The sequence below is a fragment of the Elgaria multicarinata genome, chromosome 1 (assembly GCF_023053635.1).
Source record: "Elgaria multicarinata webbii isolate HBS135686 ecotype San Diego chromosome 1, rElgMul1.1.pri, whole genome shotgun sequence".
Taxonomy (NCBI): domain Eukaryota; kingdom Metazoa; phylum Chordata; class Lepidosauria; order Squamata; family Anguidae; genus Elgaria; species Elgaria multicarinata.
Window position 1 is genome coordinate 106,851,832 of NC_086171.1, and position 27,843 is coordinate 106,879,674.

General features: G+C 43.3%; 1 protein-coding gene across 1 annotated transcript in view; it reads left to right on the forward strand.

Annotated features, from left to right (window-relative positions):
* The first annotated feature begins 15,881 nt into the window (after positions 1 to 15,881).
* LAMC2 (laminin subunit gamma 2) overlaps positions 15,882 to 27,843 on the forward strand; it is a 62,360-nt gene continuing 50,398 nt past the window's right edge. The window contains exon 1 of the mRNA XM_063117197.1: positions 15,882 to 16,129. Coding sequence (XP_062973267.1) covers positions 16,045 to 16,129 — 85 coding nt within the window. The 5' untranslated portion in view covers positions 15,882 to 16,044. The remainder of the gene's footprint in view (positions 16,130 to 27,843) is intronic.

The window sequence follows — 27,843 nt, forward strand, 5'->3', positions numbered from 1 at the left end:
CATGCATCCTATCCTCCTTCAATTTGTTATTCCTTGGGCGTGTGGGCAGTCAGGTATTTTCTCTGCTCAGACTTGCCCCTTTGCAGTCCCATACTGGTGGCTAACAATAATCTGTGGTATTAGCTTCAACCTGCTTGTCCCGCATTTTTAGCCGAAGGACAAGTTGCCTGTCTTCTCTTCTAAACCCAACCCTGTTGCCTCAAGGATTCAGAGAGGTGTAGCTTATGAAAAACTCACATTCTTTGGGCCTTTTCAGGTGACACTTTGCCTCCTGAGATTCTGCCTCAGGTGAAATGGGGAGAAGGCCTCAAATTGTGTGTCTCCTCTGCCCCTTTCTCCACCCCTCACTAGGAGCATAAGATAATTGGAGAGCCAGGAGATAATTTATTTGAATAAACATGGAGTTTCCCCCAGTTGATTTCCATCTGGAGCGCGGGAGAAAGTCCACAGGCCCACTCCCAGTCTCATGCTGGGGGCAACGTATCACCTAAATTGGCCCTTTGTTTCTGGTTTATGGAAGTTAAGTTTGAGCGAATAGTGATTTTTATAAATGCTTATGAGCTTCTTACTAGGCTTGTAGGGAAATGTAACATTGGTTTATTTCTCACTGAGGTGGTAAACCTATGCCTGGGGCTGTATCATTTCTCCACATAAAATGCTAGCATGTGAGGAAAAAGGCTAGTTTAGGACCTCTCTGTCAGATGTGCCAGGTTCCTATGTGGAGGGAAATAAGGGAGCATTTAAACATATTTAGCCCCTTACTTGCCATCGGAAGTGTTACTGAGAAGTCACATTACTTGCTACCTCAGTGAGAACTAGACCATTATTGTAGGTCCAGTAACAGGTCTGTGGACTCAAAACTGAGGCCTTCCTACCTGTACCATTGTATGAATAAAAGTTTGGTCTTTAGTTTTCAGAGTGTATGGGACTACTGTGCTCCAGGGCAAGAGAGAAGTTATGGCCAGGTTTTCATTTCCCTCTTATCCAAGTGGCTTCTTAACAGTTTACATAAAACCAACTTGCCTGCGTACAACCCAGAGGCGGCTAATTGGAAATGACTTTTTGCTGTGGCATGACACACTTGACATCAGTATTTTTCATCTGGCAAGCCAGTCAGACGGCTGACTCTTAACAGTATCTCTTCTCTGCCAAATAAATGATAAATAAAATGATGATAATGCCCTCAGTCGTGTGCTTCTGGCATTTCCCCTGCCTTTCTAGTATTTTCCCCTTTTCTTAACACCCCCCCGTCCTGGTTTTAAATAACAGATTTTTTATTTTTAAAATAAATAAATAAAAAGACCTTTATAAGAATCCTCTTAATTACAAATACTGTGTTAACAGCCATTATCGCATTTGTATAGGTCCAAGTTATTTCTTTGCATAACAAAATGATGCAACAGCTGCTCACAGAAACATACAACCAGGTGCCACAGGAGACACCTATTGAAGAATTCCCCTCATTTTACTTTTATTCTTAACTGTGAGCACCTCCATATGTGCCTCCACTCCAATTCTTGCCTTAAATCTGTGGTCTTGCTGTCTGGGAGCAGTGAACAAAATCAACAAAAATGCAACACTTGGCAGTTTTATGTATAAAACAGTATTTCTTATTTATAATAAAAGTCTGAATATTTGTAACCCCTCATTTTCTGGGTCCTTGAGTATTTATTGTGTGTGTGTGATGTTATTAATACCTGCTATCCAACTGTATTGGTTGTTTCTATCAAGCTTGTTGGACTTCTAAATGACTTTGAGATTTAATTTCACAGATAACACTTGGAAAATATCTACCTCTACAGTGGCTAGAATGCTCAGTTTGGATGCTCAGATCACTAAAGATTACTGTGGTGTTACCCCACAATTGAGTATAGTGCATATGTCTAGATTAGTATGTCACCATTTTGAGAGGACACAACTAAGACACATGCTTGCAAATACTGTATTCCATCACACCAAAGCTATGCTTCCCGGGCATGGAATTTGAGATGAATTAATCTCAAACAATGGGCTTAAGTAGACATCAGCAGAACTCCAAACATTTACACCAGACTACAGGCTTACATGAATACCAGCATGTACACCTATAGCCTAACATAAAAGTACATGAACAATCAAATTCTACCAAAAGCAGCTGGCAAAGGGTATTTCGAGTGATTTAAACTAGCAGAACACACCACTGGAATCAAGGGTCTCTCCTGCCAAGAGCTTGATAGAAGAAAGGGATAAACAACATTCCTTTTATGACAGAAATGCAAAGACACTGAACCCCCTTGAAAGAGGTTCCAACATGATTATGCACTACCTATATGGTCAGTGGACCCCAGGTGTAATAGCAAAGACTATGCAACAGCTAGGTTGTACATAGTACATATAGAGACTAGAGAGTTGAATGAATGAATGAATGAATGAATGGTTTATTTGTTTGTAGCACAAAGACCATTACAAAATACAGAATTGCTCACATATAGCAACACACATTATTTTAAATATTCAAAATATTCAAGGTACAATCCTTTCTCAACCAAAGAGTCAGTCAGTGGGTCACTCCAGGGGTGCTCCATTTATCTGCAGCACCCACCCTTTGCTATCACGATGGTGACATACATGCCAAAGTCACAAGGATAATTTCAGTGATTACGTTATAGCCTAAAATGCTTGCAGTCAATATCTGGCACTATCAGATAGGTGGGATCTCTGATGATAGATTATACAAAACTATTAAATCAAATGGTCCCCCTTACAATCTACACAGACTTTGTTTAGAAAGTTATTTCTGATTTTTTGGGCTGCAGCCGCAAACTTTGCTACCTTAATTGTGATTACTTTACTATGGTCCGCCAGCAGATCGCAGATAATGTCTCTAGTGTGCCAACCCGCTCTTGCTAACAATAGTTCCTTTAGAAAACGCTCCCTGATTTCTTTGTACAGAGGGCAACGCAAAGAGACTAGACAGTTGTTCAGACACCATCACAAACACTTCAGACCCAACCATTGGGGTCTATCTCTACCAGAGGATGGAAGGAAACAATTGACCTAGAACTTGCCCCAAGTGATCATGTTCAAACTGATCTTCCTAGCTGAACAAAATACATCCAACCTGTCCTGCTTCAAGGGGCCAGTTCAGGCTTCGGTATTTTCTCAAGGGCAAGATCGGAAGAAGATCCAAGCTAAAGGAGAACTAGATAGCAAGGGAATGCTAGATAGCAATCTGGGAGCTGGAGAACAGGTGTTCCAGCAAACATCTGCCCAGAAGTGAGGGCTTTTAAGCTTGAGCTCTTAGACATCTGCAGATCATCAGAGGTACCTTGGAAAGTCCTTATTCACAAGTAGCCCTTTCTTCATGAGGAGTTCTGATTCTTAGTTGGGAAGCCAGCTCAGCCTGAACCTTCAAATGGCTGCATTCCCTAGGGCTACATGATGGCCCAACTTCCATCTGTGAAGCAGAATGGCAGGAGGCTCTCCACATCCTGAGGAGATGAGTCTACCAATGTCACCCTGGAGGGTGTAGAAATGATCTGGCCAGTCTCTGCTTACTCTCCACATTTCTTTAAACAGTTTGCTCCTCTGGGATATTCAGCTCAGGAACCTCCAAATTATCCTCCAACAAGTATCTCAATTGGGCAACACGGCCATGGGTGCAAGTGGCACTTTTCACTCTAGATATTGAAGACAGATGAAGCTTGAAGGAAGGACTTGTGATAAGTTGTGATGAAAGAATGAGCAGGAGCAGCATTGACAGCAAGCTACACATTTCCTGTTTGCAAAATTAACGGTGCAGATGACCCCCCCTTATAAGAATGTGAGAACAGCCATGCTAGATCAAACCAAAGGTCTTTCCAGCCCAGCATTCTGTTTCCGCTGTGGCCAACCAGATGCCCATGGGATGCCCACAAGCAAGGCATGAGTGTAACAGCATCCTCTTGTTTGTGTTCCACTGCACTGGAGGCAATATAGCACCATCATGACTAGTAGATGTTACTCGCCTTATCATCTTTATTCCCCTCCCACTCTTCCCTTGGCTTAGGAAAAATCCTGTGCAGGCCTATATTAATTAGCCTTGGCAAGAAGCTGTATATAAACCTGTTAATAAACCAGTTAAGTTACCCACACTTTTGTGGAGCTTGCATTCCGTAGCAAAGCTTCCACAGGCAACCTCTAAAACATATCTATATGGTTGCTCTCTGTTCCATTTCCAGTTGTAGTCAATTATGTCATCTGGATCTAATGTCTAAGAAAAGGGGTGTGGCGTTTTGCAAGCCTGGGGCCACTTAGTTAGAGCTAGTGACTCAGCTGCTACACTTAGTTCAGCAATCCCTCGTGCTTTCAGGTCCAGCCTACCATTTAAATGTGGAATTTAGCCTAAGAATTGAATGAAAGCTACAGGCAAATCTATAATTCCTTTTAAAACGCGGTTCTTCTCAGTCATCAACCTTTCAAACTTAAAACCTTATAAATGATTTAGTCCTATATAACGTAGGATCAAACTGTGTATTGCATTAAAGATGTGACTTCATCTTTTTTTTAATAGTGTGTGTATGGAACTTTTATTCGGACATCAACACAGGGAGGAGAGGTTTTAATTCTTCTCTCCCCAACCCTGATCATGTAGCTACAGGGCTTAGAGAAATGTCCCCATAGGCTTTAATGTAGCTTTGTCTTCTTTTTTTAACGTGCCATTTGAATCTCAGCTTGAGAACTATACTTGGGGCAGAACTACATGCGATGCAGAAGATCCATGGTTAGATCTCTTTCATACGTTAACATACTGTTTAGCTTCTCCTCCAGGAGACAAACTATCCTCATAATATAGCACATAGCTTTCATCTACTGTGTAACCTCTGTGATGGGCTGCTATAGATGCAGCAGTTGTGGTGTCTGAAACCCTTTTCATGTGTCCATGGAAAGTCACTGCTGTAAGATTTAGAGGGCTGCCATCGCATCGACAGGACTACTCACAGGAGTCCTTACCACAAAATTGTCACTTCACTCTAAAAGGAAAAAAAAGGCTTCAAAATGGCCACTCTGGATGCCATTTTGTTTACAATTTTTTTGGGGGGGGGGCAGCGGGAAACAACCAGAAAAACTGCACATTTTTTGAAAATGTGTGTATATTTGACGAATTGACGAATGCATGAATACATACATTTTTGAACGCAATAACAAGTTTGGGAACGTGTGAGCTTTTTTCAAAATATGTGCTCTTGTTAGCATTTGTCTTCAGCATTTTGAACGGGGCAAGTTCTGATGGTTCGTGAACTGAAACAAAATTCTCATACATTCTTAAATATTTCCCTATGTCCCTTCTCAAATATATCAAGCAAGACTAGTTTAAGATCCCTTGGCATCTGCTGTTTAGTGATTACTGAGTTTTCTTTAAAGATTTCCTCCCAAAAGGCCTCAGCTAATGGACATGACCACTACTTGTGGTAATATGTATGTTTTACCTAGGGTGATCATGTGAAAAGGAGGACAGGGCTCCTGTTTCTTTAACAGTTGCATAGAAAAGGGAATTTCAGCAGGTGTCATTTGTATATATGGGGAACCTGGTGAAATCCCCTCTTCATCACAACAGTTAAAGCTGCAAGTGCCTTGCCCTCTTTTAAATCTGGTCACTCTAGTATAGCTCCCGCAGCTTTAACTGTTGTGATGAAGAGGGGATTTCACCAGGATCCCCATATATATAAACGACACCTGAAATTTCCTTTTCTATGCAACTGTTAAAGATACAGGAGCCCTGTCCTCCTTTTCATATGGTCACCCTATATATATATGAATTTGAATGATGACTCCCGGGTTTGGGACAGGAGACTGATTGTAGTGGTTTTTCTGCCATATTGGTGTCCATTCCTCCTCTTTGTACTGCACCCCTGGTATCCTCTTCCCACACCATTTTTAGTCCTTCCAACTTGCTTCTTGAATGTTCTATCGAAGCTCAATATATGTCAGACATCAGTCTCTTAGGGCTATATGTGGTGCTCTGACAGAGCCATAGTGGTGCAGTGGCTAGAGCAAAGCTTTCCAAACTTTTCATGTTGGTGACACACTTTTTAGACATCATTTCGCGACACAGTAATTCAGTTTTACTAGCAAACCGGAGGTTAAACTAACCCCTTATAAGAGATACGGACACATACATAAATTGTAATACGTTCGCGCGACACACCTACACACTGCAGCTGACACACTAACGTGTCGCGACACACAGTTTGGAAAGCTCTGGGCTAGAGTGTTGGACTGGGAGTCAGGAGATCCGTGATCTAGTCCTTGCTCAACCATGGATGCTCACGGGGTGACTTTGGGCCAGTCACAGACTTTCAGCCCAACCTTCCTCACAGGATTGTTATTGTGAGGATAAAATGGAAAACAGGAGGATTATGTACATCGTTTTGGGTTCCTTGGGGGGGGGGAGCTGGGATATAAATATAATGTAATATAATTAATTAAATAAGTAAATAAATAAATAAATAAATAACAACTATTTCCTCAAAGGGGAGTGGGGAGAGCATATTAAGAAGCTGATGTGTTCTATGCCAGCCAGAGTCTTTTTTAAGGATTGTGTTAAAACTAACTAACGACTTAAAAAGAGAGAAAGAACAAAACCTGCTGTTCACTAATCAGGAATATATATTTTAATCCATCAAAAACTTTTCCCCATGAGTAAACAATTGCTTGACTAAAAGTTGTAGCCCTACTGAAAACATTTGTGCCTGCTGCATATATTAGATCATTACTTTTAGTAATGACTACCATGGTTCCTTTGCATAGACATGATGGGGGACTAGACCAGTATACCCTTCGTGCCCTCCCTGAGTCACAAAACTCTTGCCTAGACCTGTTGGAGTGTGTGATGGCAGCTGTGTCAATGTAACACAATCTTAGAGAGCCAGTGTGGTGTAGTGGCTAAAGTGTTGGACAAAGAGCTGGGAGATCTGGGTTCTAGTCCTCACTCAGCCATGGAAACCCACTGGGTGACTTTGGGCCAGTCACAGACTCTCAGCCCAACCTACCTCACAGGGCTGTTGTTGTGAGAATAAATGGAGCGGAGGACGAGGATTATGTACACCACCTTGGGTTCCTTGGAGGAAAAAAGGTGGGATATAAATGCAATTATTAATTATTAATTATTAATTAATTAGTTAAAATCTCTTTCAACAGGAAATTCTTATCAGGATTAATCAGGAAATGCTAGGAATACTAGTATTAAGGAATTCCATTGACGTTCTCTTGCTGACCACTAGAGGGACTATTGTCCCTGAAATAACAACAATAGTAATAACAATAATGGAAAATTTAATTTTGGAAGGAAGGGAGAGGTCCTTCTGCAGGTAGGGGATGTAGACAGGGCAAGGCCAAATGTGACTGTACTTCCCTGCCTTGCTGACACCTCAGCCACAGTCTCGCCAGGTATGCCTCACCTGGCTTGCTCACTGGAACTGAGAATCAGGGTGTGGATCGTCATTGATCTGACACAGCCCTGGAACGTGACTTTAACCTAAGCTTCAAGGAAGTTGCACCTTAGGCCAATTCATCTCAACAGAGAAGTCATCACCGACTCCTAGGTAACTTCCAGTAGCCACAGGGCTGTTTGCTATGAGCTCCTAATGACAACTCTTTCTGCTTCTTAATACCGTCTCGGGGCTTTGTCACAGGTTAGGCCTTTCCTGCATGGACAGCGCTTCCACTTTGGGAAACACCTGAAACCTGCAAGCACATTTCTTGAGAGTTCAAGGCACTGACCATCTCAGACATAATCTCAGTAGTCTTTACACACCACCCTGCAAAGTAGATTCATTTTAGCATACCATATTGCAGAGGGGCCCCCTCTAAAACTGGAGTGACATGTCCTATGGTCACAAACCATGCTTAGCCACAACTTCTCAGGGCAGGAACACAGTGTACACATGCACATTGTGGATTAGAGTGCCTTGAATGACAATGGTGGCTCCAAGTCAACTCACAAGCTACAAACCTGATCCTTTAGGGCGAGTGCAACCTCCTTCAGAACAGGTGGAATAATCATATGGACAGAGGAAACATCTATTTACTAGACCTCTGTCTTGCCTGGATTAGGCTTCAGTTTAGTAATAGTTCAGCTCCGTATAGCTGGCTTTATTATTTTTAGAATGCGCTACACGTTCAATTTCACCACTTTGTAGCATTTCAGTTAGATTTATTGTTATAGGTTTTTTCTTTTTACTTCTTTTTCTCCGCCCCACGTTGTTGTAGTAGTTGTTGTTGTTGCAATAACTGTGCCCTAACAGAGTGCTATTTAGAACATCAAGCATTTAACTAGTTGGCAATCATTCCAAGCACTATTCAAACTTATTTTCTTTTTTTGTGCTGCTGGGAATTTTTGAGATCATTTTCTCTCTCTCTCTAAGAGCTGGCTGGTGTATATGTTATTCTTGGCATTGGGATGCAGCCAAACCCAACATTCTTCTTGGCAGATGCTCAAACTCATCACCGGAACAATTTATCAGCTCATCATGCATGGGGTGGGGGGTAGACATCATGTAGGACAGCATTAGGTAATCTGGTGCCTTCCAGATGTTTTGGACTACAACTCCCATAATCTCTGACCATTGGCCAAGTTGGTTGTTGCTTATGGGGACTGTAGTCCAAAATAGCTGGAGGGTACCAGGCTGCCTCCCCCTGATGTAGGTAGTATCCCTGCTCTTGTTCCAAATCCTTCGTAGCCATGCACCTCTGTAGGAGTTCCACATAGCTGATGTTGGTAGGTGTTAGACAAATTCATGGAGGATACTACTCATGATGGCTATATGATACCTCCAGGATCAGAGGCACCACAGGCATGTGCTTGGCCATTGTGGGAAACAGAATGCTGGACTAGATCAGCCTATGGTCTGATCTAACAATGTTCTTCTTATGTACACATAACACGTTTAAAAGATTCTTATTCTGCTAACCAGATCAGCTCATGTGTGCAGCAGTTTCTGGTAAGGGCCATTGCATGAGCATGGAACTTTTCATGGTGAGGCCAGCCAAATGGAGGTCCTATGCAAGTAAGAGTTCTTGGCAGTGGCACATGTGCCCTGTGGCAGTTCTAAAATAGCACTTCATGGGCATTCCTCAATGGCAAAGGTCAGAAGGTTGAGCCTGAATGTGGAGAACCCAGGAATCGAAAGCCCTGCTCAGCATTTTTTTTAGTCGTAACTGGCTCCCCAAACATCTTACAACAACTAAATCCCAACACAAACATTAAATATATTCAAGGTATTGGTATATCTGGGTGGGTGTATGGAAGTCTCTTCTGGCCTCTGGGTGTTGAATTTTAAAATAAATAAATCCCAGTGCATTTCGCTTTTGTATTTGGTCCTTCCTCCAAGAAACTCATGGTATAGTTGGGGGTTGTTCAATATTTTCCTCCTAACAAGCCTGTGAACTAGGTTAGATTGAAGGAATGAGAGTTTTGTGCCTTTATGGATTTGAATTCTCACCTTCCCAGCCAAAGTCAACACTCCACAGCACCAGGTAGGCAGAAGGTTGACCAACTTTTGGGGCATTGGCTAATTTCTGTGGGAGCTCCCAATTTCAGGTAGTGACTACAATTCTAGTTGGTCTAAGTGGACCTTGGTCTCACCTTGCAAGACACTTCTGATGAGCTTAAGCAAGACTGAATATTCTTTTCATGTGAAATTGTGAGCTATCTTGGATCCATTTTGTGGAGGAAGGCATCCTATAAAAACAGATTAGCTCCTAGTAAGCAATAGCGCAAATTAAGTTGCTTTGTGAATGGAAAACATGTTGTTTTGGATAGAATCCATAATATGGATTCTATTATTATTATTATTATTATTATTATTATTATTATTATTATTATTAAAAAATCAGGCCATGCAAGTCTGAAGATATTCTATCTCTGCATTTCACCCCACACTGGTCCTCAGTGTATATGTGGATGGGGGCAATTGAAGTTCCAGAGCCCAATACAGACACCTGAAATTGATTCCAGAAATAGAGCAACATAATTTGAAAGGGGGCTCTAACACCACTTTCAAGTCAGTTGCCAAATCAATTGACAACTAACTACTTCTGAAGGGGTCTAACTGATGAGAAGTAGTGATGGGCGAACTTACCCTGTGTAAACGTCTCCCTATACATGAGTTTTTCCGCATGTGCAATACTAAGATACTTCTTTGGAGTTGTAGTTTGGAATTGTGTACTATGGTATGGTGTCATGTGTCACCATGTTATGCCCCCTTTCTGATTGGCATTCTGTTTTCATGTGGCCTACCTGTGTGATGATGTCGTGTGACATTTACTCACTGTCACTGAAGAGGGACCCTGCAGATTCCTCTTCGCAGAGCCAGAGCTGCAGCGGAGACAACAAGGAAAGTGGCTAAGAAGACGGCTTCCAGTAAGTTTGGGGTGGGTGAGTGTCTAGGTGATAGGGTGACTGAAAATTTGGACACCTGCTCAGAAGCTCATAATCAATTCCAAACTTGATAGTGGATTCAAAATACATCAATCCAGGCTTGCTACTAAGGTGAGCATTACAAACAGGTGAGTTTTGACCAATTATGGAATTTGGTGGCATCACTAAGGAACACTTATAAACTGTGTGAGGCCATGTCTACACCGGCCGTTTATTCTAGAATAATATTGATGTCGTCCCTACCAGGCCACATGATGTACAGCTGATCCTGCTGTGATCTCGAGTCCACTGCTCAGTTATTCAGGAATATCACTGACTGCTCCTGTCACATTTTTCCCAGCTCTCTTGCTACAATCCTGAAGTCCATGGCTGGTGTGTCCCCCCCCCTTCGTGAAGCTGTTGTTGTTCAGTGCAAGCTCCTGGCTCAGCGAACAGCCAACCCACTGTCAGGGGCATGGGCGTGTTTCATCACCGAGTGTTTTTTTGAAACACACACACAAATATATCTCTGTGCAACAGTGCATTTTCAACATAGTACCTATCCCCCTTGTGTTGCTATGTATTTGCGCTAGTGCGCATCTTTCTGGGATTATTAAAAAAATAATCTGTGCCCCATACCCATCTGCCTAGTCCCACCCACTTCTGCTGATACACATTCAGAACTGCCATGACAGGTTACACGTTCTCCTGCAATGGCTCTTCTTTACTTGAGGGAAACATCGCTCACGTGTGCCCCATGAGCGCCTATCGTGGAAGCAGGGAACCATCACAATCATCCCTCTCCTGTTGCGAAAGGGCTGTAAGTATAGATTAGGCCTAACTGATGAGTAAATAGGAGGGAGAACTCTGAATTTTGATGATAGATATTCCTGCATTAAGCAGGGGGTTGGATTCGATGGCCTTATACGCCCCTTCCAACTCTACTATTATATGGTTGATTGTTAAGCTATGCCTAAATATGCAGATACTCTGTTCTTTGTGTTTTTTATACCTCATGCACAAGATCATACCCTTGTACTTGGCATTAGTCCACCATAACCTGCATCCCATGATTCCAGGGTTGCAATGATAATTGTGAATACAAATTATACCCCACGAATCCAAGGCTGGAGTTAAAATCGCAGGAAGAAACATTAACAATCTCAGATATGCAGATGACACCACTTTGATGGCTGAAAGCAAGGAGGAGCTGAGGAGCCTTGTGACAAAGGTGAAAGAAGAAAGTGCAAAAGCTGGGTTGCAGTTAAACCTCAAAAAAAACCAAGATTATGGCAACCAGCTTGATTGATAACTGGCAAATAGAGGAAGAAAACGTGGAGGCAGTGACAGACTTTGTATTTCTGGGCACAAAGATTACTGCAGACGCTGACTGCAGCCAGGAAATCAGAAAACGTTTACTTCTTGGGAGGAGAGCAATGACAAATCTTGATCAAATAGTTAAGAGCAGAGACACCACACTGACAACAAAGGTCCGCATAGTTAAAGCAATGGTATTCCCCGTAGTAACCTATGGCTGCGAGAGCTGGACCATAAGGAAAGCTGAGCGAAGGAAGATAGATGCTTTTGAACTGTGGTGTTGGAGGAAAATTCTGAGAGTGCCTTGGACTGCAAGAAGATCAAACCAGTCCATACTCCAGGAAATAAAGCCAGACTGCTCACTTGAGGGAATGGTATTAAAGGCAAAACTGAAGTACTTCGGCCACATAATGAGAAGACAGGACACCCTGGAGAAGAGGCTGATGCTAGGGAAAGTGGAAGGCAAAAGGAAGAGGGGCCGACCAAGGGCAAGATGGATGGATGATATTCTGGAGGTGACGGACTCGACCTTGGGGGAGCTAAGGGTGGCGACGGCCGACAGAAAGCTCTGGCGTGGGCTGGTCCATGAAGTCACAAAGAGTCGGAAGCGACTGAACTAATAAACAACAACACTTCAAGAGAGCACTTTTAGCTATCAACTTGAGTGTTTGGACTTCATTGATGACTTTCCAGTGGGCTGTCAAGACTATTCTATTCCACCAGGCTCTTTATTTATTTTAATTCTCCCTGCTTGTGGATTTGTTTTATTGGCACTATCCAAGGGCCAGGCAGCAGTTCCTCATTCATTGGCCAGAACTACACAAAGCAGGATATAGCAGCAAGAAAGCAGTATGAAAGCAGTACATAAGAGGCAGGAGCCACACTGCTGCTTTATAGCGGTATTGAAGTGCACTGACAATTGTTGGGGCCCATTGACACATACTATATACCACTTTCATTCTGCTTTCATAGCACTATATCCTGCTTGGTGTGGCTCCTGCCTCTTATGTACTGCTTTCATACCACTTTCATAGTGCTATATCCTGTTTGGTGTAGAACTTACCATTGGCTTCACTGGCTTCCAATTCACTTCAGAATCCAATATAAACTTCTCCTGTTAACCTTCAAAGCTTTTCGCGGTCTAGCTCCTTCCTATCTCTCCTCTCTCATCTCACACTATTGCCCCGCTCGAGCTCTTCGCTCCTCTGATGCCATGTTTCTCGCCTGCCCAAGGGCCTCTACTTCCCTTGCTCGGCTTCGTCCATTTTCGTCTGCTGCCCCTTACGCCTGGAACGCTCTTCCAGAACATTTGAGAACTACAAGTTCAACCACAGCTTTTAAAGCTCAGCTAAAAACTTTTCTTTTTCCTAAAGCTTTTAAAACTTGATGTTGTGCAGACTTCTACTGTTACTTTCTACTGTTAGTTTTTCCCTACCCTGTGCCTGCTTACCCTACCCTGTACCTGTTTGCATTCTCTTCCCCTCCTTATTGTTTTACTATGATTTTATTAGATTGTAAGCCTATGCGGCAGGGTCTTGCTATTTACTGTTTTACTCTGTACAGCACCATGTACATTGATGGTGCTATATAAATAAATAAATAATAATAATAATAATAATAATAATAATAATAATAATTGTGTAACCAAGTCAGCTTGTCAAAGAAGGGAGCTGCAGACACTTAGGCAGACCAGCAAGTTTGATCAAGGGAAACCAGTCATTTTCCATATTTTACTATATACACTTGCTGTTGCTCTTCAGCCTACGGAGCCTGGAGAGAAGACATAATGCCTCCTCAGACCTACCAGACTGCTACCTGGGCCAGTCCCTTGCCTGTTCCACAGTCCCTTGTCATTTCCCACTTCATCTTTTCTGACCACAGTTCTGTTACTCCATGGTTGATTTTTCAATTGCCTGGAAACTTTGGAACTCTTTGCCCCTTTCCATTTCTGCTGCCTCAGCCTTCTGCTGCCTGGTCTTGCCATGGCCCAGAGACAAAGCCTCTGACAAACCAAACCGAAGCACGGTGATCTCACCTCACGGCGCTCTAGCAATGCCTTTTCTGATCCTCCGGGCAATGAGCAACCACAGAACATTATCCTGTCTGAACCAGCATCAGCAGCTTAAGGCCGAGGAAGCTGTCAGACAACTCAAGAGATTACGGGGAAACATCAGAGCATTAATTACCTAAAATTAGAGTTTGGAATCAGTAATGCTAAGCTAAGAGCTGAAGGAGGCCGTCATGTTACCTTTGAGCAAGTTCTGAACTCAGAGAAGTAAACACAACTATGTTGCATCTGTATAGGACTTTCCAAATGCTTTATCACCAAACAGGCAATATAAGAAGGAGACCCCATAAAAAGAATGTATGATGTATGTCTGGTGTCACTGATGCTCAGCTATCACAGGTTGAGCTGAGCATCAGTATCATGTGACCTGTGAAGACAGTGTTTGCTGAAAAGGTTGCAGGGTCTCATAACGTCTTTCTTCATCTTTAAGGCACAATCTCATTTGGACTATTGAGGACAGTTCTAGTCACTCCATCTTAAAAAGAATATCATAGCACAGGGTACATGAAAGTACAACCGAAAAGATTAAGGTGTTAGGGTATGTTCCATATATGTAAAGACTGAAACATTTAGACCACCCTCATTGGTTAGAAGCCTCCGAACTTAGAGGCTTCTGAGATTCCCAAGCCCTGCCAGGCTGAAGCTAACAGGGTCGGAGGAGCAGTAGAGGAGGAGCAGTGGAAGTGATCGTTGCCTACCCATCCTCCAATCTCCTGTATTTTTGCTATATGGGTTTTTCCGACTTAAAGCACTCATTGATTGAGTTAACATACGGGTTTCAAACTTATTCTGCGGAATGCTGATATTTCTCAGGAGCTTCTCAGGAGGTCGTCAATTAGAAGATCAGTCATGGTGGACATGTACTACTACTGATCTTCCCTTGCAAAGCAAAACCATAAGAGAATGTGACATGTGTCTAAGAGTGCGTCCTCAGTTTATGCAGGGCAATGATGAGGTGTCATAAGACCCCATGTGAATTGTGTGTGGGCTGCAGAAAAAGCCCCAGAAGTCTCTCCAGAGAACAAGGGTTTCATGGCAGATGTAGAGAGATTCCTCTGTAGAGAAGTCCATGTAGAAAATGAAAATAGAAACTTCAAAAGTCGATGGGTTAATGCAGATAAGCACAACTGCATAAATTCTTTTGCTTTGCTTACCGGTGTTTGATGCAGAATTTTGCTATCTTGTTTGCGCAGGGCTGGTGTTGTGAGGTGGGGGAAAATGTTGTTTGGACTTAGGCCGGTGAGATGTGAAATTTAACCCTATTTGACTATGAAATTTATTGGATAATCTCTCAGCCTAATCCACTTTAAAAAGTTGTTGTGAGAAATAAATGGTATAGCTCCTTAGAGTAAATGGGAGGCACAAAAGTAATAGATCAGAAACTATTTGTTCTGTCTGCTCAGAGGTTCACAGAACATGTTTGCTAGATTGGATTTCAGTGCAAGTCCTGGTTTGAACTGACAGTTATCAAAGCTGATTATTAGTGCTCTTTTTCTGAGGGCAAGTACATATGATGGTTTTTTTCCTGAATTTGAACATGTACGCACACACACCAGAGTATTTTCGTTTGGATGAAATCCAAGCCATCAGCCCTTCAAAATCCAGCAGGCATTTAGGCAATCTCTCTCCATCTGAATAGCACAAGGCGAGGTGGGTTTGCTGGAGCCATAATAACAATTATAACGCTAACAAATTCTTCGCAAGTATTCTAATTGGGCGACGGTCATGCCTATTTCATTCCAGAACCTGGCATAGGTATAGCAAAAGTGGTGATACTCAAGAAAGTAGCTGCTTAGCGAGTTTGCTTTGATCGAAGAAAGCTCCCTGCTGTGGGACCAGTGCTTGGCTTGCCCTGGTAGCTGACATTAATGTGGAAGATCAATGTTAAAAAAAAATATTTCAGTCCCTCTGCCACCCATCCCACTTCTGCTTGGCTTGCTGCCAGGGGCGTTTGCTGCTGTTCTCTGTGAGAACCGCCCCTGCAAGCAGCTAAGAAGAAACTGTTATGTGTGTCTCCCTGTGCTGCATATGGGCTGGGCCCTCTCTCTTTTTTTTAATTCATAAGGTGAGTCACACCAAAGGCAAGCTCTTTTCTTCCTGTCTAGAGTGATTCAGGTTGAGGAGGTGATAAAAACCACCTGAAACAAGAAAAGGAAGCACAGGGGGAATTGTCCAGAGCTCAAGGCCACCGCAGAACCTTCCCCCTTGATTTCAAGACCTTTGTTTGGAAGGGAATTGGATCTGAGCACCTCTTGGGGAACATAATCCCGAATTCCCCCAAATGCCTCAGCACTGGCTAGTCACGCTGAGCTGCCTTGCAGTCTCTCTTCTCCTCCCCGCAGCTGTTGGCACCCAAAGAAGAGAAGGTGAGGCTGGCTGGCTTAAAATCCTGCTTTCATTTTGGAAATGGATTCCGTTTAACTATCTTTTTCTCCTCCCGTCTTTCCCAATTCTGGTTTCAGTGTAGCGGTCTCTGCTTGGGCAGCCCTCCAAGGGTGCCGCACAACCCCTTGATGCGTGAGAAAACTAACTTGAGGACTCTCTCTGGATGAGCAAGGGGGATTTCAGGAACTTGAGCAGAATAGTTCTTTGTAGGCCAGCGCTTTGCATATGGGTGATATGTGGGAGCAGTTCTTCAGCCTTTCTAATCCCGCTTCCTCCCCCACCTTAGACCTTTCCTCTCTCTTCCCAGACCTGCTCACACCTCCAAGCTAGAGGTGGATGGGGAAGCACATGCTCCGGTCGCCTAGCAACTGCAAGCTATTTTACTTACCCTCTGTGCTTTGATTGGATAACTGAGCTTGAAGTATGGTAGCATTCAGTAAAGGGCCAGTGCTTGGGACAATCGTCCCATCAGTCCAACGGCCAAGTCTGCCATGGCTCTCTTAATCCAAGTGGCAAGCAGATGGTTGTTGCTCCCCTTACGTAAGACATAAATTTGAAGTGAAATTTCTTTATTCATAAAGTACATTTAGATTGAAAGATTAGGGATCTTTAAAATTGCTATGCTTTCTGTTTGCCCAGAGTCTTCAGCTAGGACATAAATTCAAACGAGACATTTTTCTATGCTTTTTCGGGCATTGCAATGGTCTGTGAGGACACCTTTTCTTAGTGTTTTAGGACGTGAGACAAGTCCTAACACTATATTATTATTTACGAGACAGAAATGCAGCTTCAGGGTTCTTCATGCAAGCGTATGCAATCTCCATGTGCACCTTGTGTGCCAATAAAAAACATCAAAGAGCCTTGCGGTATCTTAAAGACTTTACAAATGTATTCATCAGATGCATGAAGAGGACAGTGTACGGCAGAATAAAAAGCTTTGTTAGTCTTTAAGGTACTGTAGGACTCTGTTATTTTTTGCTGAAACAGACCAACATGGCTACCCCCTTGAAAAAAACGTTTACCAGGTTTGATGATGCTCTCAATAACATGGTTTTGTATGTAAATGTGATGGTTTCTGTGTTATAATCCTCCCAGGATTGGGCAGGCATTTCTGTCAGTGTGTCTTCAAAATTAACTATATGCACCTGGTACTTTCACCACATAAGTTCATACTATTTTACACTCATGTTAACTCTCCTACAATTAGCAATGCTGGAACTTAGTCCAAGTGCCGTCGCCCACCCCCCAACAGCTCAGAGGTCTTACATTGTAAAGTTACTGGTTCCCCAACTTGGTGCCCTCCAGATGTTTTGGACTTCAACTACCATCAGCCCCAGCCAGCAGGGCAAATAGTCAGAAATGCTCGGAGTTGTAATCCAAAACATCTGGAGGGTCCAGGGTTGTGGAATGCTGTGTTAGGCCCTCAATGCACCTGCTCAACCTATCTTCTGAATACTACCATTTTCCAGGGTCATCCGGGGAACCCAGCAGGGCAAGATTTGCCCCTAGGCCTAAAGTTCCCCACCCCTGGTTTGGCCTTTCCTCCTTCAGCTCTGCTGCTTTAGTCCAGCTCCAATGATGGAAGTAATTCAGCTAGGGGGAAACATCTTCAAACAGCCAAGCACTGGATGTGGGGAGGGTTTTGTTCCCCTTCCCCTTCCCCTTCCCCACCCCACACTTCATTCCATGATAAAAGTAGACCTCAGCTCCTCCCTTATAGCCAAATACAGACATGCAGACTTCCGTTTTGAACCTTGGAATAGAGGCAGCCTGATCAATGGTGTTTATTTATTTATTTATTTATTACATTTTTATACCGCCCAATAGCCGAAGCTCTCTGGGCGGTTCACAAAAGGGAGTGAAGGAGTGAAGGAGATTTTGTGTGTACAATACGCCTGCCCTGAGGAATATATATGACACGGCATGTGTCAGAGACTATGGCCCCCAGAATTCAGCATAATCCAGGCTGGAATACACCCAAATAACCTCCATTTCTACCAAGTTAGTTATGTACTGCATTTTGCAAATATACATAGTTGCAAAGGTTTTATAGTTTGGAGATTTGTGTGAAAATTGGAAAAGTTGGTGTTTTTTTTTTAGTATTCTATTACATATGCATTTCTAATTGTGATTTTTATTGTTTCCATGTAAGCCACTTTGAGATTTTAATTATATTAAGTGGTATACAAGTATAATGAATAAAATCAATAATAAATGAGTGGGGGAGAACTCTGGACTGTGAAGCATGAAAGCCAAAATGGAGGAAGGAGGTGTATTGATTTCCATCAACATCCCGCCTTTTCTCCAAGGACCAGTTTTAGGACTGCTTTGGTGTTCTGCATTTGAAATGTTTGTGACTTGAAAGGGTAGTATTTTGAATCTAGATCACAAGCAGGGCCTCAAATCAAGAGGCACAGAAAACAGGGGGTGTCTATACGGCCTATTTCTCCCATTTTATTTATTTATTAAATTTATATACTGCCCCCCATAGCCGAAGCTCTCTGGGCGGTTTACAAAAGTTAAAAACAGTGAACATTAAAAAGTATACAAAATTTGAGTTGTGGCTGCACAGTGGCACTGGATTTTTTTATATGATGCAGCTGCCAACTTGCAATCACATTGGGTTCCCCACCCACCCACCCAAAAAATGCATGTTCATTTACCACGACATGTCGCTGCAGCTCCTGCAATTTCCAGCCAGCACCATGGCCAACAGTCATACTGTCTGGGAATTATGGGAATTGCAACCCAGCGTATCTGGAGGGCAGCAGCTTGGGAAAAGCTACAATAGGTGAGTGGATAGGCTGGCAGCCAATCATCACCTGTGGAAAGGACATGTGACCTTTGTTCTGTGCCTGTGCTCTGGATATATAGCATGATAGCATCCTGGCCTAACATGAAAGAATTCAAGCTGCAGCCCATCACCTTCACGGCTGCTGAATACAGTTATTTTCAAGGTAGGGCATTTCCATTACTATTAGGAAAGAACCGTGAACTGACGCTAGTTCTCTAATCTTCCTCCATATTCAGCATAAACAAAGGGGCTTGTTCATTACCACCTATAACTACGTTACTTCATTAAAATTCAGTCTGAGTCTGGATGTTCTAGACACACTCAGGTGTAAGTAGCATGACTAAAACGTAGCACTGCTTTCATTACATTCAGGCAGTTTGCATCCGATAGCTTTGACTGCTTCAAGGACGCAAGTGCATTAATCCTTCTGCCTGAACGAACAAAGTGGAAGGCACTGACCCCAGAATGCTCCCCTGGTGAAGACTGGAAAGTAAAAGGCCCCATTCCCTCATGCCTGCCAAGATAATCAGTGCCCAAATAGCAATCTAGGAAGCAGATTGTTCAGTGCCAAGTCACGTTTCCACATTATCCTAGAAGTGGAAAGAGGAAGACTCACTCCTTGAAATCTAAGTTCAGAAGGCCCTGTTCCCAGAGCAGAGGAGCAGGCTGGCCGATACCCAGTGTGGGGCGTGAACAGGGAATGCCAAAGCTTGGGACTAGTCTAAGGTCAGGCTCACACATAATGACAACCCATGGATTGAAAGGACTGCACTGGAGTAAGCAAGCAAGCTGTATCGTGACCGCTTGCCACTTCCACTTTGTTTCTAGTTTACAAAACAACCTAGGAATATGCCTGGGTTGTTTGCTGTGACATCCAAACCTGGGCTGTTGATCATGAATTGAAATTCTGGGTTGGTTCTCCCTCAACAACCCAGAGTGTATGATTTGAACATCATAGCAAACAATCCAGTTGTTTTGTGAATTAGAAACAAAATGGAAGCTGCAAGCAGCCCTGAGGAAGTGTGCCTGCTCGCTCCCATGCATCCCCGACAGCCCATAGCTTAAACAACCCCTGGGTTATCCTTACATGCGAACCAGGGGGGAATCCGCACGTCGTTCTCAGGGCGCTTCCATCCGGCCCCAGTGCACCCCGAAAACAATCGTGTCACTTGCCTGTAAAAGAGACGAGGAAGAAGTGTCCTTGCCGGCGCCGGCGCCACCCAACTCCCTCCTCGCTCGGCCGGCGAGGAGGGAGTTGGGTGGCGGCTCCGGCGGCGGTGCTGGCAAGGACGCTTCTTCCTCGTCTCTTTTACAGGCAAGTGACACGATCGTTTTCGGAGTGCACTGGGGCCGGATGGAAGCGCCCTGAGAACGACGTGCGGATTCCCCCCTTGTCTAAGTGAGTTATTTTGCGCTGAGGCCTCAGAGCCCTCTTGAGTCACAGGAAGGAATAAGAACACCCAATATCATCCCCTGCAATTGGCAGGCAACATAAAGCATCTGTTTTGGCCAGGACTAGTATAAATACATCGGTCAGTAGAACATTTTGCTTCCTGCAGTCCATCTCAAGCCACTCACATGTCAGATTTCAGGTACAGGAGGGCTCCCCGACCTTTTTAGGATGGTGGGCACAGTTGGAATTTTGATAAAGTGTTATGGGCACTCTCACGAAGTAGATGGGTATGGGGCCCTTCATAAAATGGCTGCCATGCTGGGCATGACTGCATAGGGCAATCTTGAGGGTGAGACTCTGAAGTGCTTTTCTAGTTGCATCTGATCTGTGAGGGATGGTGGGTCCGATGTCAGTGGGACAGTAATCCGCTCCAGGTTTCAGTCAGCACTCTAAGGAGATATCCAAGGTACTCTACACTTTGGATAGCTCCTTTAGAGTTCTGAGTGGTTCTGGCTGAAACCCGGGGTGGATTTACTGTGTATTGACATCAGAGCCACAAGCTTCCACTGCATCTGATCTCCCCAAGGCCATATGGTATATGGATCCAAAATGGAAGTCACCCAACTGTATGCTGTACATCAGCCTCTTCTAACCTGGTGCCCGCCAGATATGTTGGACTATAACTCCAATCATCCTCATAGCCCTGCTATCTGGTACAGATGGGAATTATAGTTCAAACATCTGGGGGGCACCAGGTTGGGAGAGGCTTCCATAAGCATGGGCCTGACCTTGGAGTCATGTTGTGTGAGTGTGGGCCTGCTCAGATGACACGCTAAGCCATGGTTAGGTCACTAACTCTTTTGCGGCGAATGGTTAGTGAGTATGTGTGAACCACTATGTAGCCACTATGATTAGAAATGGTTTACACAACATGCTAAGCTATAATGTTTACCTCAAAATGCTTAACCACCGTGGCTTAGCATGTTGTCTGTGCATGCGCATAGATATACACACAATTTTCTTGTGAAAGTCCATCTCAGCACTGCGAATCTCATTCAAAAAGCTTCCCGAAGTAACTCAACAGGCGGCAACAGCCCTGGAAAGCAATGTGAAATTACCTTATAAAAACATGCAATTACAGACATGCTTATCATGATGCAATTGTATTTAAAGATGCTATTGACAGCCCCAAGACAAGTTTTCTTTTTAAACCACAGCAGAAACAAGCCACGATCGAGTGATGTAATCCATAAACCTGGTGAGCTATTGGGTATAAAAATTGCTATGCAGTGCTAATTATATGCGTCGCTTAATCTAACCAGCAATCATGGCCATATTAGGGTTCTTTTCGGTTGCAAAAAAAATGAGCAAGGGGTGTCAGGCTTATTTCTCACTGAGATCATAAGCCTGTATCTGTGCTGTAGCACTTCAGAACGAAAGTGAGGGCTCAGATGAAGGAATACTCCTCCATGAAGGCAGCACCCTCTGGCCTCTGCCATTGGCTAGAGCACCTAAGTCCAGTGCGGGTGGGGGGGGGCTGCTCCCCCTGCCTCCCTGGAACAACATCATGAGCTCCATCACACCAGCGATTTATCGCATACTCGCCATGCCTGGTATGTGGTTTTGCAGCCCGGTACTCACATGATGTCATCCATGTCCTGCACTCATTTCACCTCTTCCCCTCCATGTTTCATTTCTCATTGGAGTGGGGAAAGTCTGGTTTTTTCCCTGCAAGAGAAATAAATGCGCTCTTCCCTCCTGTGTATTGCTGTCCTTGCATTCTATCAGACCATCCCATTGGGGGGGGGGGGGCATGTCTAGCTGATGAAAGAGGAGGAGGCCCCACATGAACTCCCCACACAGATCCCACCAGGGCCTGAAGTCGTGCCCCTAGCCCAGTTTCTCAGTCAGTTTAAGGGTAGCTCTGGCCACCCAGGAGGTGGAACTGGCGCATATTGGTTCATGGCCCCCTCTTAGGCTAAGGATGTTAGCAAGGAAAGGGCATGTTGACCATCAGGGCAGAGAAACATTCCCACCCCGCCCATGTTGCTCGGAAGTCCCGTCACTGCAGGGAGCAACTCAGTGGCTGAGTTCGGACAACACACTGGGGTGGTGTTAACAGGAACAGAATGGGAAACAACCCTTGATTAGCGTGCCATCCGAACTCAGCCAGTCTCTTTCCTTGCTTGTCCCTTCTTCCTTCCACTTTTAAAACTTGAATTTCACTGTTTTTCTTCTCTCTGCCCGTCTTTCCATTTCTGCCCTGCCTGCCTTCCCTCCCTCAGTTTTAAAAACTTCAGTGGACCTTGCTTACACACACACACACACACACACACACACACACACACACACAGGTTCCTTGAACAAGCAAGCAGGGAACTTTCTTGGATACGAGGAGAGTTGCGTTACTTCAAGCTGTACTAGTTGCTGGTGCAAACAAGCAGAGGAAAAGCCTCAACTCCTTTCCTCTTCATTCATGTCTCTCCTCCTCATGACTGGGGGAAAATATATACAAGCGCTGCCTCCTCAATCTCGATGCTGTTTGAAAATTACCAGCTCTGGCTCCCTTACCGAAGAATAAATCCCACTGATTTCAACTGCATTTACATCCAAGTCATACTAAAATCCCATGCATGCTTATCTTTGAGTAAACCTCATTGAACAGAGAAAGACTTACTTCTGAGTAAACACATATAGAACTGACTTTTAATAGTGTGGTCACTCAGAAGCTTTTTTTTAAGTCTAAAAGCAAACTGGAAAGAAGTGTTCTGCAACCCTATGCTTACTTCTGAGGTCTTACATCCGTTTACTCATTTGTATGCATGCAGCACCTGGTGAAATTCCCTCTTCATTACAACAGTTAAAGCTGTAGGAACCCTGCCCTCTTTTGTATCAAGTCAAGAGAGCAGGGCTCCTGCAGCTTTAACTGTTGTGCTGAAGAGGGAATTTCACCGTTGCATACAAAATGACACTGCTGAAATTCCCTTTTCTATGCAACTGTTAAAGATACAGGAGCCTTGTCCTCCTTTTCATATGGTCACCCTAAGAGTCTTTATATAAAATAATAACTGACAAACACGACATTATAATGGCTTAATTCAGACAACTCACAATTCTTAGCTATGGAAGCTTTATTATGGTGTGTTGTGCTGGTTGGATTTAAAAACTGTGGTTTATGATTGGCTTGGCAAACCAGGATCAGAAACCAAGATTTGAGCTGGTTTTGTAAACCATGTTTTTTTTTCTCATAATGGTTTGGTTTGATGTCCACATTGACTGACTATAGTTATGGCCATTACTCAACCTCTAGAGGGCGCTGTGCCATGGAGGCAGGAATGAACATACAAAGCTCAGTGGTGAGACAACAGAAAATGAAAGCAGATCATCTGCTATAAGCCAAGTTTTGTCTTTTGTAAGTTCGTTGGGAAGCTCAAACCAAGTGATGGTTAGTGCAAACCATAGTTTGGAATCATGTCTGAAACCAGCCAAAACCATCTAGGCCTTCTCTAGTTAACCCTCTCCCCCTTAAAAGAAAAAAGGAAAAGGAAGACAGAGACTCCATGTGCTGTCCTGGTTGACATAAGGAAACACTGATTATTCGTTTTGCCTTAGGCTTGAACTTGAAAGTCAAGAGTCAAATAAATCTGCCATATCAGTTGTGGATCAATGAACAAACATGGATGTCAAACAAAGTTCAGGATATTTATGGGTGGCTGGAAGACTTTCAGTCAAAATACAGACCTGGGGGATGAAACAAAGAGGAACGTCAGGAAATTGATTGTAGTTACAACACCCACATTCTGCAGTCTCCCATCTGAATTGGATTTTCATTTGCTTCTGGAAGAAAGTACTTAATTTGACAAAGCTCTGTTTGTATTGGGATATGGCACTTAAGGAATGATGGTCATTCAATGTCCTCTTGCAGATGTTCCCGAGAGTTCATATTTAGAAAGCCAATCATAGTGGTGCTTTTACACAAGGGCCCATGGCTTTGAAACTCCTTTGTCTTGTTTATGTTGGTGGGAAGGGACTGAATATCTGTGCTTCTTTACAGCTTTACTTCTAACTTTTTAGCGGTTTCAGTTGGCATTATTTTATTTTCAAAATCCTATGCATGTGCCTGTCATTAAGACCTTTGGATTCAGTGCTCATGTCTAGAAATCTGGATGATAAAATAGCTGAACAAAATGAGCCCTAATAGAGGGACAAAATGCCATATAGCTCTCCTATATCATTCCTTTGTCAGCCTTTAAGGGTCTAACTACACATTACGAGCATCTCTACATTAAGGAGGAAATTGCGTTGCTTACCCGGGGCTTTGTGCTTCTTGATCCGTTGACATGACTGTTATGAGCTGCATTACATGGGTGGAGACTAGGAGTGGGACTGCCGATTTCCATCTTGAACTGCTGGAACGGGGCTCAGCCAAAACAGTTCGAAAGACTCCATCATATAAGACTCCATCATATATGTCAAAGAGAGTAAATGTGGTTAGCACACTGGTGAATGGTTCTGTATGAAAGAACATCCTGGAGAGCTTAGAAGAAACATGTGCATTCCTGTGTGAGATGGTGATGGGAAAGTTGAATGTCTGTGCAAAGGAGCAGAAAGGGCAACAGTAGTGTAAAGCTGAATTTCTGAAAAAGCTGTAATTTGCACGATGTGGCTAACCTCTCTATGCATATATTGTATAACATCTATACTATAGATATTTCCCCCATCCTGTCCCCCAGCTGGCTATGCACAATGTCAAAGAAGTGCAGTTAACCCTGACTTTCAGGTGAGTATCTCTGGGTATAATTCAAAACAGCACTCTGCATTTGTACAGCATTTTAAAGTGTTCAAAACGTTTCATCTACATTCTTTCAAGAACCTGTCTAATGTATGTGTTCGCTTGACTCATGCATTACACGGAGGAAACACAGAATTCCATGTAATGTGTGATTTGAACCTTGAGCTGCTGGAGAAGCAGAAAATGACTCACTTCTATAGAAAAAGGAGGGCTCCAGCAGGAGTTAACTTCAAAGAAGGAAGGGGCACTGAGGGATCCTGGGAAGGGGAACGAAGCTGCTGACAGGCACGTGAGCAGAGGTGCAGCCTCGGGCAGGCCGATTAAATGCCAGGTGCTGCTGAGGGAGCGTTGAAGGGAGTGAGCTCAGCTCTACTTGGCTTGGCAGCCTTGGCAGACTCAGGGTACGTCCGATTTGTAGGAACCTCTCAGGTGCCTGGAATGCAAGTGGCATGCCTGAGCCTGATCGTATGCGTTGGCAGCCAACTTGAGGATTAGCTGGAGCAGCTGTTGAGTGCTCTCTGGGTTTCTAAGACAAATACATGATCGTCAGGGCCGGATTAAGGCCAGCTGATGCCCTAAGCACAGCCCAATAATGGTGTCGCCCCCTTGGTCCTTCCATCGCTTAGCCGGCAAGACATTAAGACTCAATGAGTGCTGAAGGTGAAATCAGACATTAAAAACTCTGTTTTCTTCAAGGCCAGTTTCCCCCACGCCAGAACACACAACTATATTAAATATAAACTGTTTTTTATTATAATTATTTTACACTAAATAGCAGCAAGCAATTTAAACCAATTACTTATAACTAGGTTAGGGTGACCATATGAAAAGGAGGACAGGGCTCTTGTATCTTTAACAGTTGCATCAAAAAGGGAATTTCAGCCGGAGTCATTTGTATATATGGAGAATCTGGTGAAATTCCCTCTTCGTCACAACAGTTAAAGCTGCAGGTGCCCTGCTCTCTTTTAAATCTGGTCACTCTAGTATAGCTTCTGCAGCTTTAACTGTTGTGATGAAGAGGGAATTTCACCAGGTTCTCCATATATACAAATGACACTTGCTGAAATTCCCTTTTCAATACAACTGTTAAAGATACAGGAGCCCGGTCCTCCTTTTCATATGGTCACCCTAAACTAGGGCAACAGAGAAGAATACAAATTTTCATCACTGTTTTATGCATTTTTAATAAAATTGTTATAAGGGGGAAATGCAAATGCAAAAATTCATTGAAAATGATTTTTAATCTGGAATTCCTTAAAATTAGTTGGCTACAGCTATGGTACCAGTACTCCGTGGTGTCCCCCCCTTCCCTAGGTGCCCTAAGCACGTGCTTATATTGCTTAAAGGTTAATCCAGGGCTGATGATCGTAAGGCACCTCGGTACGAATGATAATTTGTGGAGTTGGTGGATGATAGAGACTGAGACAACGTGGCTTTTCAATATAGATTATTCTCCCCAGTTATTACAAAGAGGCAGATTTTCCTGCACTTTCCTCTGGACATTGAGTCCAGTACTGGGAAGTTGGGTCCCAGTACTGCGAAAAAGGTGGAAAATAATAATAATAATAATAATAATAATAATAATAATAATAATAATAATGTTCATATTCTGCATATGGATGCCCACTTGCTCACACAAACAACCATCACACACAAGCATTTTGAAGAAAACCCCCCAATCCAAACCCTGTATTTGGAAAAACAAAGCATAAGCATTAAAAATAAACTACATAAATACAATATTGATAGACTTGTTTCATTTATTTATTCAATTTTAACACAGAGTTAAAAAAATTTGCAACTTTCCTCAAAATCCACCTTAACACCTTAGGTCATAACTCCACTACCAACTTGTACTGGTGTATACATATGTAATTGTCATGGCTTCTGTGTCCAACATTTTGAATGGGGCTAAAGTCATTAAAAGGCAAGGCAAGAGTCAAAACTGGGTAGGACCAACCACTCTCTCTCCCCCCCCCAACTTCTTTTCTCTCTTCTGCTCTCCCTTCTTCCTACCTATCCAGTGGGCTGCAAGGGGAGGACAGGCAGCTCTTTCCAGAGGCCTGAACTGATGACTTGCACCTCTGATATAAATATAATTCATAAATATAAATGCTTAAAATGACTAATAAATACTTGCTGATATACAAATCGGACAGCCTCCTTTCTCTCAGCTGGAAAAGCCAGATGGCCCCTGTCAAAGTTTGGGTATGCCCAGATACTTTTTGAACAGCCCCCTCCCTTTATAATCAACCCCCCAGGAAACACTCCAAGGCACTACTGTCAATATCAAAGCAGAATTTACCATTTTTATTTCAGCCAAAGTTTTGTGTTCCGTTTTAGTTGCCATGTTACAAGGATGTGAATAATTAGCAAATGTAGAGGATCCCCCATTAAGAAAAACAGCTTTGGAATGCAGGATGCCAGGGACGGGCGGCAAAAGGAACTTGGAAAGGTTTTTCCAAAAGAGAAAAAAAGGTGGGTAGGGAGGAACAGAACATGTTCAACTGTTTGATTTTCCTCTGTCATTCAAAAAGTTCAACTAGCAGGAAAAACATTCACTGGAGCCAGGATTCTCTGAAGCCCTTTCTTTACCTCACAGCTGCAACGAGATAATACAACTCCAGAGAAAATGTGGACAAAATAAGTCAGAAAAGCCAATGGAAAGGAAAAACAGACTTGGAGGGAATCTACACGTCGTTGTGAGGGCGCTTTG